At 41.1% G+C, this 12,734-nt stretch overlaps 1 protein-coding gene across 1 annotated transcript; it reads right to left on the bottom strand.

Annotated features, from left to right (window-relative positions):
* Positions 1-541: 541 nt before the first annotated feature.
* On the bottom strand, positions 542-11,483 carry LOC144673328 (uncharacterized). Its single transcript, XM_078535221.1, has 5 exons — positions 11,319-11,483; positions 7,793-7,909; positions 5,520-5,627; positions 2,879-2,989; positions 542-982 (listed from the first exon to the last, which is right to left on the bottom strand). Exons 2-5 carry the CDS (start codon positions 7,815-7,817, stop codon positions 918-920), a joined length of 309 nt encoding a protein of 102 aa, XP_078391347.1. The 5' UTR covers positions 7,818-7,909; positions 11,319-11,483; the 3' UTR covers positions 542-917.
* Between the last annotated feature and the right edge of the window lie 1,251 nt (positions 11,484-12,734).

Here is a 12,734-nt window from a genome sequence, read left to right as displayed (position 1 = left end):
GACAAGGCAGAGTTATGGCCCTGAGCGTACAGAGCGCAGCAAGTTCACATAAACAGAACACATGGTGCCAGTTCCACGGATTAACTTAATCACTCGAGCCCTTGACCCTGTCACAAACAGGAAACATAAGTACTGTATCTCTCTCAGTCTATGTTATGTCATTTGTTGAACATGTTTCTATTTTTTGTGTTTTTATTTATTGTAATGGTGGCCCTCATTTGTGGTTATGCCAAATTCAAGCGTCGACCTCATGGATCTACAATAAGAGCTGCTGGGTGATACTGCACGGCGAATTGTTTCTCCTGAGTCAGTCAACTGTTAGCTCCGATGATGGATAACTGAATATTTATCTTGCAGAAATAACGTATTGGAGACTTATTGAAATCTGAATGTTTTCCTACCTCCCACCAGACTCAACAACCCGAGAGTTAGATGTAATGCTGTAAAGAAACATCGTGATGTGGTGAGCTGCTGTCAGAATGCAGCTCTCTGTGCCCCCTGTATGTGGCAGTCTAGAGAGAAAGAACACTAAATGGATGTAAATCAGATATTCCATTTATTTCCCTGATCTAATCCTTCTTTTAAGGCATTTGAAAAAAAAACGTTTACAAAATGAAGCTGAAATAAACTTGTAATGGATAGTCATCGGTTCTTCAATTCTCTTGCTGGGTCGAATTGTCGATGCAGCGGAGTGTGGTACCGTTTGCTTATACACAAGGAAATGCGGGGAAAAAATCCCTTTTTCCTACATTTCTGATTAGAGAGTATTCATATTTTTAAAGATAAGTTATAGGTTAAAATACGAACCTAGCTGTAACGACACAAGGTAAAGTGTCATTTTTTTCAAAACAAGTTTATATCAGAAAGTGAAGCAATTTCGAGAGGGACATATAATTGGAAAAGTTAAGGGTATTCCCTCAGATTTTACATAGTAAGTCACATGCCTGGGGCGTCGCATCTTGTATTTGTCGATAGCTTGTACCTGAAATATGGGCAAAAAAATATTGCTTGAGAGACAGGGTTGAAACTATTGCCACGATCATCTAAAGAAATGCGAAGCATTCTTTTTTTTTGATCGGACTACTTCAAAATCACACTTTTTTTTTGTTCCTCGTGAAAAAAAAATACAACACCCCGTTATCATTGATATTTTCAGTATCATTAAAAGCGTCGGTACAACTCCAGGTAATCATATTCTAAAAACGAGAGAGGGCTGCATACTCCCCAACTGTGCGGAAGAATCTTGAAACATTTAATCGAGCATTGGTTTTACCAGTTTCATGTATATGTTGTAAAGTTGGAGTAACCCCCTCAGTACTTTCTGGCGACAAAATGTGTGTGCTTGCGAATTTTTCACGGAGGACATTGTCATTCATTTCAGGGATGGGACGAACCGATAAGGCTTGATCAAAAAATTACCTGAGTTTTATGCACTAGGGATGAACATATTATCGGTTAATAATGGGCTGAGAGCGGGTGCATTTCCAATGTCTGTGTGTGTGTGTGTGTGCACGCGCGAGTGAGCACGTGTGCGAGTGTGTGAGAGCAGCATGAAAAGGTTAGAATTTGTTTATTTTGAGTGAAAGAGAAATGGTGTTTATTATTGTCCGGGCTGTGTTGTACCGCTGTGACGCAACAGATGACGGACTGGAAAGTCGGATGTTTCATTTTGAGCACTGGAGTTATTCCTGCATGGGGTCTAAACAAGTGAGACAAATCACAGCGAACAGCATTAATTATACTAATGATTGAAGCCATTTCCCGCCGAATCAGCCTACTCTCCATCATCAGTAAAATGATGGAAGGTTTAATCAAAAGCGGCTTATGCTTAGCAATCACCTGGTCAGTGACGATCAGTTTGGGTTTTGCCGGGGTCACTGAGCTTCATTACTCATTTCGGCCTTGGATCGAACATGGGAAACAAAGCAAAACTCCCGAGGTGAGGTGACAGAGAGAGCCTTTGACATCAACGTTCTATGTGACCGAGTGTGGCATCAATGATCACGAGCCAAACTGATGACTTTGGGATCCAAGGGAAAGAAAAAGAAAAACTCGCCGTTGTTTGGAGTCATATATAACACACAGGAACATGTCTGTGGTTGTTGAGGCCATGTATTGTCAACACGGTGGCTACAAGAGCATGAACTTTAAAACAGACCATGTTCATTCCGCACATGCGGGCGGGTGAATGAAGGATAAATCAGAATAATCATCTACTCGGAAATCATTGGCGGGAGGTCGAGTAGGTTGGGTTCTCCGAGGAGGAGAAGGAAAAACAATTCAGGGATGACTCCAACGCCTCCCTGAAGAGACACAGCCATCCCCTCAACTTATTGGAGACCCTGGTTGGCCGCAGTCAACCAAACACAAACGTGCATAAACTAAGTCGTGATGATGGATGGAGTAGTTAGAATAACATTGAGACTTGACAGTGAACCAAACAATCAGAAGAGAGGACAAAGGTTTTATTGCGCGCATCGGGGAGGGAGATAAAACGTGGAGAATTTTTGGAACAAATACCCACACAGTATTTTTTTTATTTTGATGTCCCGTGTCTCACTGACTCAATGATCTTGCCAGCCTGCATGCACATTTCACATTTCACAAGATTACTGGGCCTTGTGATGAAACTTATAACATGATATGTACTGTAAATAAAACTATTTCACTTATTTATATTATTGATTGCAATTACATGAAAATGTATCAGCCTGAAAGTTTTTAGAAGCGTTTTTATCTAAAGTCACTTTAATTGCTGATATCATCGTCCATGCAACTTAATGGTGTGTTCGTTATTTTTTATACTTCATATTCGAGTGTAGTTATTGCTGAGTGTAATTGACAAAGACCAGAAGGCTGGAGCGAAATGTTTACCCACGCTGAATACTGGAGGAGTTCTCGTCAGGATTTTCCGATCCACGACCTTTGTCCTCCAAAATGTGGCTGGTGTAGTATTCGATATGGTTGTGAGAGTCAATGGAAGCAGAAACTATTAAAGAGAGGGAGAAAATCTCTGGTTCTTGGAGCAAGTATGTATGTCATTATAGCGTCATCACGCTTTGCATGCATTGACCCTCATCAACTACTCCTACATATCTTTCAAAAATTTGCTGAACTGTACTGTAAATTCCACCCCAAATTCCCTCTAACTAATGTTCGATCGAGGTTCACGAGGCTAATATTGTTATTTAAATCCAATTATCCAGACTGGAATATAGGGTTTGGTTTGGCTTTAGATAGCCTGATCATTCTGCATCGATTTTCTTTTTTTATTTGTTTCCCTGAACTTCTGTAGCCCACGAGTTTAATATTTAATTCCGATTCAGTGTTACAGATGGAACATTAATTCTTAGTTTGCATACCTGATTGTAATTCCCCATAATTAATTATGTGGAGATTAATTTGCCAATCGTATGTCCATTGACGCAATTTTTTTAATGGCTGTTTTTAAAACGCTTTCACTACCTCCCAGCCCACCACAATTTGGTCAATCGTTATATTTAGTAAAAAATATCGTTTTCATCCAAAGTCTAAATCGTTCAGATAAATTTTGAACAACAGCGATATTAGCAGGGAAGCGTCTTGAAAACCCATTCCCACTTTATTCCCTGTACATAACTACCCAGTATTGCACACTTTGTTTTCTGTCTTGTAGGCAGCAGGCTACCAATTCTCAAAGGTGTCACTTGACTCCATGTAAAGGTAATGAATGAGTGCAGACAGTGCATTTCATGATCTCCAGATGTCCAAAGCTGTTTGCAGTTACTGGATACAATTCATGTATCGTCACTACTGTAATATGGAAAACGTGGCAGGCAATTTGGCCTCAGCAACCTTCCAGGGGCAATCACAGTGATGTGCTAATTATCAGATAATCTGGCTTTGTGATTTTGCTCAAGTGATATATATTTGTCAGTATACCAAGGGGAACACTCAAGTTTTAAGGTGAAGACATATTGGTCGCCGCTTAAACAACGACTCTGAAATAGAACACTGCCAAGAGGGTAACAGCCGCTCATTTCTTCACCAAAGTGTCAACCTTGATATTTCTCTTCAAGTACTGTAGTGGAACTGGATCCCGAAAGGGATTGACTCAGAAGCAATATTCACACCCACTGGGCAATAGCTGAGCGGTATGCACTTGTCTTATCCATCTGTATCTTAAATGGACATCTCCGAAAAATTATGTATCATACCCACAGAATTTATATCCTCACTGCTGAGCTTAACTATGCTGTTACCTTTTTGAATGTTTCGGTGAGGTTCTTAAAGTGAGAGATCCCATTATGAAATATTTGCTGACTGTGTTTTACTTGGTCTGATGCAAATTTGTACTTTTTCCGTCCTTCGTAACAATTTAATTCGTTTTTATCCCCCCAACGTTCAGACAACGGATTTTCCTTCCCTCGATATTTTCAATCTTCCTATTTAACTGTGGATTTAATGATAGTTATCGGACAGGATCGTGGCACTACCACCGCTTGAAATGAGTTGGTTAACCACTGTAAATGTGCCTCTGCTATCTTATAATATTTTTCTTTAATGAATGAAAGCAAACTGTTCTGACATGTGCTTTTGTTGGTGAGTGTTTTATAACTTTATTTTTAAATTACATTTAAATGTAATTTTGTCATTCCTATCCTTATTTCCCAACGTCATGTCCTCTTACCTTTTACCCCTTGCAAATACTAAAAGAAAAATATTGATTAATATTTCTGATATTTCATGAATGCTGGATCTTATTCTTTCAGTTCCTTCTGGAATACGGCCATGCAATTCTGACCCGCACTTCCCTTTTACCTATAAATATTGTACTAACTTACTAGACGATCCAGGATCATTTCATTGATTAGACGTAATTATCACCGTAATTACATTGGTCGTCTTTCTTCATATTCTCCCTTGTCCTGCTTTGCCAACCCGCCGCATCCCATCATTGTTATTCTTCCCTATGTTTTCGTTATTTCTTTTTTTCCATGTGCTTTTGATCCCAATAGTTTGCCATAGTGTTTAACATATTCTTGTTAGTTATTGAAACATATTCCCTTAGATTCGTTTGAAAATAGTTTGAATGTTTTTTTTTCCCAACACGAATATGCATAATATTGGATAAATTATTCCCAAATGTCAATCTCTGCCCCTGAGAACAGGGGCACTGTAGACTGTCATAGTTGGTGTGAATGGTTTGCAATGTCTATTCAATAATCTTCTCTCTGTGTAATTTATTCAGTCAGATGTCTAATGGAGGCAGGGACCATTTTGTTTGTAAGTTGGAAACAGCGATCTGCTCGCTATTTTCAAATAAACGGCAAAACACCTTTTGAGCAAAACAGAATTTTGGGAATTTTGAGAAGCTCATTACTCTTAACGCATAACAGACACACACGATATACGGCACTTTCACATGACGAAAGTGAGCTGAATGCCAGTCGTGCCTATTCACTGCACTGACTTAGAAAGCAGCTAAACGGAAAAAGAATTCCCCAGTGCAGAATGGCTTTGCAATGGAAGTTACAAACCTGAGCCACGGGTCAAAGCGGGATCCTTGACAGGCGGAATATCTTCATTTTTTTCATAAATTGCTTGGTACATACCAGTCGGTGAACCCCAACCGCCAGTGACAGAACCTGATGGAGGAAACGCAGAGGGATTAATAATTTGTTGCGTTTTACCATTGTTTAATAATGAAATGTTTGCAACTAATAACACATAGAAGTTGGTAAAAAGGGATGCACAAAGCCATTGAGCTAGCTATGAAGGATGTTTTGTTAAGTAGGTATTTTTACGAGAGAGTGTGTATCCATATATGTGTGCGTGAGAGAGAGTGAGAGGCAGAGAAAGATAGATGGTATGTGCGTGTGAATGTTTTTGTGTATGTGTGAGTGTGTAACTGCATGGACACGTGTTCAACTCCACCAGACTAGAGCCCAGTTTAATTAAGGTTGGAAAGGATGAAAAGAGGCTTTTTCGGGAGAAATCAATTCCAGCTGATCACTCGGTCGTGAGGCACTCGGGGATTTCAGCTGAAGAGAAGCTGGGGAGAAAAAATCGCTGAATTATGATGACATCATTAGGTTGTAAAGACCCGCGAGGAGCTCAGGTTTCTTTTATGTATCACATCAGCGTTAAAATTAATTGGCAGTGCTCATCGAAGATTTGTGTGATTATTGTTCAGATCGGAGTAGTAAGTTATGTCAGGGTACACAATATTGATAAATGGGTGCCGAAGATCCTATAAAAGTCTCACGTCTCAAAACTGTGGATTGGTTCTGGCTACGCAGCTTGAGGTTGGGCATCTGGGCAAGGAAACGGAAGGAGTGGACGGACACTGATTGGATAGAGGTCGATTGCCTGATACAAAATTACTGGGCATTACGTGTAAAATGCTTCCGATAACCTTCTGATCTATGGCTACAACAATTAGTTTCACCTTGAGCCGCAGTGGCGGTGGATCAAGTAGGACTGAGAATGTGGACATTCAAATGACTCTTCCATTTAAATATCACATTTTGCTGTTCAACCGAGTGATTTGAACGGGAATGCTGGCTAAAATCGGTTAACATTAGTTTCCAACATGATAAGTGACAATATATGGAAAAGGGTAATAAAGTGAATCCTCGCCAGGATATGAAGCATGAAGGTGCCCGAAAAAATTGGAGCCCATAGGATTCGAGAGAAAACTCTTCGCTGCTTGTAGTCAGAGTGCGCACAACACAAGGGAGTTGTCGTAGATGCAGGTCAATCATCTTTCAGTCCTGGGACACTAATACAGGAGCACCTCAGTTTAGGGTGCTAGGCCCAATGATCATAATCTGTTTCATCATTGACCATCTCTTCATCTGATGGTCAGGAGTGGGAATGTGCGCTGAGGATGGAACAATGTTCACCTCAGCTACTGCAGCAGGCTATGTCCACATTTAGACAGACATGGACCATACCCAGGCCTGACATTCAAAGTGGCGAGTAAAATTCGCGACACAGCTGCCAGGGAATGACCATCTCTAACATGGTATTATCAACTGTCAGCCTTTAAGTTTCAGTGGCACTGTCGTCCGTGAATCCCCCGCTACCAACATCCTGGGGATTTCCATTGAACAGAAACTGAACTGGGCTTGTGATATAAATGAGGTAGTGACAAAAGAAGGTCAGGTGCAAGGAAAATTTCTGAGGTAACTCAACTCTTGACTCGGCGAAACCTTTAAACCATCTACAATGGACAATCAGGAGCGTTAGTGAATACACTCCACTTGCCTGTTTGAGTGGAGCTACAACAAAACTCAAGACGTTTGCCACCATTCAGAGTACAGCCTTCCACTTTATTGGCACCATATCCAAAAGCAATCATTCCCTCCACCACCGACGTACAGTGGCAGCAGTGCGTAAAATTTACAAGTTGCAAATGAAGAGTTCAGTAAGGCTGCTTAGACAGGGCCTTCGAAAACCACATCAGCAAACATCGAGAAGTGCTATGGAAGCAGACACATGGGAAAACCACGTCCTGGAAGTCACCCTACAAGCTTCTCACCATCCTTATTTGGATATATGTCGCCGTTTCTGCACGGTCCCTGGGTCAATCATTAAACTCCCTCGCTAAAAGCACTGTGGGTGTACCTATGCAACATGGACTGCGACGGTTCCAGAAGGCAGCTCATCACCACTTTCTCATTGTCAATTATGGATGGAGAATGAATGCAGGGCTCCCGGTGAGGCTGAAATCTCATTCATGAATTTAAATAAGAAATAAAAATATCCGAGATTTCATGTGAAGTCAGTGTTAAGATTTGACTCTCACCTTTCCTTGATGATAGTAGCTGCATTAGCACAATTAGTCCGATTAACTCACAGATCAACAGGATCCCGAGTGTTATACCGATCACAGGAGGGATGGAAATAATTTCATCTTCATGACCTTAAATAAATGTTAAAGACAGATTCAAAAGAGACACTGAATGCCTTGTATTTTAAACGGTCCATCAATCTGAAACACTCAGATTAACTTCAGAAATTGTTAAAAAAATCACGAAAATATCAATAATAGCAGTCTATTCGGTGCATTAGCCTTGACAGGAATATTACTTTTTAATTAGACCAACCTGTGGGTGTGTGCGGAGAAGCTGTCGACGACAAATCGGGACCTATGGGGTATTATGCAAAAAAGAACGATAGAACTTTAATTTAGAAATACATTTTTTGTTCATAACTTACGAATTCATGAGTCATATTCAGCGAACAATGAACAACCACTACTATCCCGGCCCCAGACCACACCGTTCAGAACTACTCATACCGGAACAAATCACACTGGCGTCCACCTTGTGATCACACTTTGATTGAGCAGACGCTGAGGAAGGACAATTGGAGAGAAATGATTAGCTTCCGGTACAACTCACCTCATCGAACCAGATATCACCTTCATCCTGGCCAAAAGCGGCCCCTCCGTTGGCCAATAGAGCAGAGCCACATCCCAGCTGTCTGCAGACAACATTGGCATCGGCCATATCCCAAGAGTCATCACACCCCGTGCCCCACGTGTTTTTGCACAATATCTCCACTCCCCCGGAGCAGTTGGTGTTACCTCCAACCAGGCGCAAACCTACACCCGAATCTGTCAACAAGAATCAATCACTATTATTTCTGCGGAAAAAATACAGGCATACAACTCAGCTAATTGGTGCAATAAAGAGGTGTAATCACCTGATTCTTGACCGCAATCCTTTTCACTGTCCGGCTAACCCTTCGTTATCTTTCCTCCTGTGAGAGGAGACGTGCTGATTCATTTGGACATCAATGTGTGAACTAATACCCGCACATTGGAAGGTTTATTTTGATACCTGAATAGGATGCTCCTGCATCTTCTCTGTGTTAACAGTAGTGTTGTCCCCACGGGTCTGTCCGACACTGCCAAATGGCCGACTCGTGAAAATTACATTCCATCTCATCGAGCCAAATATGTCCCGATCCTTCTCCGAATGACCGAGCGGTATAGTCTATAGAAACCAGGGGGCCGCACTGTAACTGTTTACAGATCACCTCAGCATCATGGCGATCCAGTGCTTCCGAACACAATGTTCCCCAGGTCCCATTGTAGAACACTTCCGCGCTCCCCTCACAGCGATGCTTTCCATTCACCAGCCTCTTTGTGTTCTATCAACGAAACAAGAAATCGCCAGATGGTTACAGTGATAAATGGAATAATGTCAACAGTGCCCCCTCGACCCAAATTGTGCCAGATGTGTTTACTGAATAGAGATAATTATTTCAGAAATGTAACAGAGGCACATGTAGAATTCAATTATACAATAAAGGATAATAAACACAGATTTCAAAAGAGCGAATTATGCATTTACCAAACAATTGTATTACTTGAAGAAGTTTCATTAACATTATACAGAGATAATAATATATATGTAATCCGCATGGAATTTGAAAAAAAACAATAACTTTCGAAAATTTATTCCACAGATGAATTAGGGCTGAGATCAGGGAATATGAAATTAATGACACGGTAGAAAAAGAAGATCGAACAAGGAACAACGCAGGATATCAATTATAATAGCAGGAGTCGGGGCTTGCTGTGCACATGAATTGATGATGGGAGTCACTTCTTCTTAAGATTAACATATAATATTTAGTAAATGGAATTGAAGTAAATGTTCAAAATGAACTACGGCTTGCAGTAAACACCAAGACAGATTCCACTAACTGCAAGCAGACGTTCAAAGACTGCAGGATATGCGTGCCAGTGACGATTTTTTTTCAGTACCTATTAGAATAAAGGCATGTACGTTTGGTGGGGTGAATTGTACAGATGCCTTGACTGTGATGTTTGATAAACACACGAAGGGAAATAACAGAGTGGAACTCAGCTCGGGCCAGATGAAATCATATAAGACTCATGTGCAGAATAAGCAGCAGTCAGACGCGTTGAGCGGTATGGACAGTTCATGCGCAGTTTCTGCGCCATGCAGTAAAATACCATCTATATGAAGCTTCTCTTATAAAGGGAATGAGTCCATGTAGGTCACCCTTACCTGAGCACATGATCTTCAGATCTTCTTTTTGAGTGCAGAGGGACATTGCCAGAGAAACGATTACTCCCCTGAACAGTTCAAGCCTTCCAGCCAAACTGGACCTGACCCTGGTCCACAAGAGGCAGGAATTGTTACGTCCAATGCCTTTCCGCAAAGCAGTTGTTTGCAAACTACGTCAGCGTCTGCCAGGTCCCAGTAATCATCACAAACTGAGCCCCAGGTCCCGTTGTAATAAATCTCCACTCGGCCTGCACATGGACTTCCACCGTCTGACAGCCTTAACTGTTTGTGATCTGATGCAAAAAATACAGTATTTATCCTGATTTTTCGATTACGCATTTATCTCAAAGCTCAAATTAAACTATTCGATATTATCAAGCAAAAGTAATAAAGAACATTTAACTTGACTGTGACAGGTAACTGATTCTATGGTTGAAAACATGTATCTCAAATTACTTGAAGTAAACAATGTGGAGTGCACAAATATTTCAGATATTCCGACACCTGACTTCTACGATATTCTGGCTTGCAGTTCACCTATTGTGTGATCAATGCTGTGTGCGCTGTTTCAACGTCAATTCAACTTTTCGTATTCACCGTTCTACCCAAACTACTTAAGAACATGAATTGTACACACCTTTTTTTTCCCCTGCACGTATCTCGAACTCTTATTTCACTCGATTTCTGAATATCTCGCTATTTTATATTAGTAATATGGAAAAAAAAATGCTGTAATACCTCAGGAGGTCTGGCAGTATCAGTGGAAAAAGAAATCAAGTTGGCGTTTTAGACAGACCTTTCGGAGAAGCTCAGCCTTCTGCTGTTGAAAGGCCTGAATGTGCCGCGGTATTTCAAGGATGGAATAATCCAGATACGCCATGAGCGGACTGTCGCCCTGTGCAGTTCATTAACTGCAATTCTGTGAAAACGTTTTTAAAGTAAGACACAAATTCACACCAAGCTGTAACGCCTCTCATGACACCACTGCGTCTCCCCCTCAAATCTCCCGCCGACCACGCGCGAACAACTGGAACACACTGTCCCAACCGTATAGTCAGAATTTCCTTTCTGATGGAAAATTGAAAATTCGGTCCTTAATAAATACGCAGCAAAAATGCATGTCCTGATTGTTGATCAGTTCTGTCCGTGCCCACTCTCTCCGCGTTACCGCTCCAATATTAAGTAGTTTGATTAAAAGAACTCGAGGAACAATTGAAGTATATTCACACTTTCCTCCTTATTAGATATTTATATTTATATTCCTATAAAAGTGAGCTATTTATTCACCTGAACACAGAACCCCGACGCCGATACTCCCATTGAGAGACGAATTAATTGCAAATGAGCTGCAGTTGCGGAGATGCAATTCGTTTCCTCCACACTGGACATCATTCAACCATACAGGCCCTTCACTCTCTCCATATTTTGATGAGTTATAAGCGGCAATTGCGACACCACATCCTAGGTGCCTGCAGACCAAGTTAGCATCATTGATGTCCTAGAGGCTGTCCTGTACTCTGCCCCAGCAACCTTTGTGGTAAATGTCCAACCGGCCATCACAGCGGCTTCCCCCATTCGTCAATCTCAGTGACCAACTTTCATCTACAGGAAGAAAACCATTGAGAGCAACGATTAAAGTTCAACAAAATAATGCACATATTATTCAATGTAACCTGGGCAATAATTGGTCAAATAAATGTTCTGTTCCTGGTGCCAAGTTGAAGCATATCACAGGGAGCCTGCTGAGCTCTCTGGGGCGGGACCGTGAGCAGCCAGCATTCGTGCTCCATTACTGGCGAAATGACAAAGGTGGAAGGAAGGATTTACTCCTGCCGATGAAGTTTAATGATGCTGCCTACATTCTAGCAAGTTGCCATCAACGGAGTAATATATTGATAATATTCAAATATCGCAGCACAACATACAAGAGATGGAACTGATGAAAAGGTCGCGGTAGAAATGGTGCATGAGATGGCTAATGAAGTTCATGTGACTCTGTGATCTGTTGTCATGGACTTATGGACTCAGTTCTGTGAAGAAAGGACAATTGGGTGCTTCCATGTGTTTCACATGAACAAATAATGGGGTGATGTCCGTCTGGTTTATTTGTTGGGCAGTCTGAACGAATTTGGCAAGGATTTTGGAACGGGTAGATAATGTTAGAGAGGAAAACCAATCTGCTCAGAAAACTAGAAACGAAATATGGCATTAAAGGAGGAAATAGAGTAGTCTTATTCAATAAAGGGCTAACAGGGATTGTAATAGAGCCTCAATTAGATTTACCGTTCAGGCGACTGAACATACATTGTGGTACATAATTTTCGTGACGTGCAGGTGCAGGTATCCACCTCTGAAAATGATTCACGATCGAAATGGACAATTGGCTTAGACAAGTACAGGAATATGCAAAAACCCAAAAGCTCCCTGGGTGATAAAATAGATGGGGAGTATGGTGAAGCAGGCAAAAAAAAATGCATGTAATATTGAATTTGGATAATGCAAGTGTTAACCACGATTAATGTACATTAGCCAGAGCGTATAGAAGAGTCCCACTAAATTAAAGTGGATCTTACAGTCTTATAATGCTGCTCAATGATGGTTAAAGAGTGGGCAGATGAAACAATGGAATTGTTAGTTATTTATAAAGAGGAAGAATTAGCTTCGGTAACTGATGTTGAACTTGACGGGACACATCGAATGGAT

Source organism: Cetorhinus maximus, unplaced genomic scaffold, assembly GCF_964194155.1.
Source record: "Cetorhinus maximus unplaced genomic scaffold, sCetMax3.hap1.1 HAP1_SCAFFOLD_342, whole genome shotgun sequence".
In the NCBI taxonomy this organism is placed as follows: domain Eukaryota; kingdom Metazoa; phylum Chordata; class Chondrichthyes; order Lamniformes; family Cetorhinidae; genus Cetorhinus; species Cetorhinus maximus.
Note: the sequence above shows the minus strand (reverse complement) of the source record. Positions and strands in the feature narration are given on the sequence as shown.

Coding starts and splice junctions, on each gene's coding strand:
- LOC144673328 (XM_078535221.1), bottom strand. CDS start 7,817: ATGCAGCTACTATCATCAAGGAAAG. Junction 5,628..7,792: donor GCTACTATCATCAAGGAAAG/GTGAGAGTCAAA, acceptor TTCCTCCATCAG/GTTCTGTCACTGGCGGTTGG. Junction 2,990..5,519: donor CGCTTTGACCCGTGGCTCAG/GTTTGTAACTTC, acceptor TCTCTTTAATAG/TTTCTGCTTCCATTGACTCT.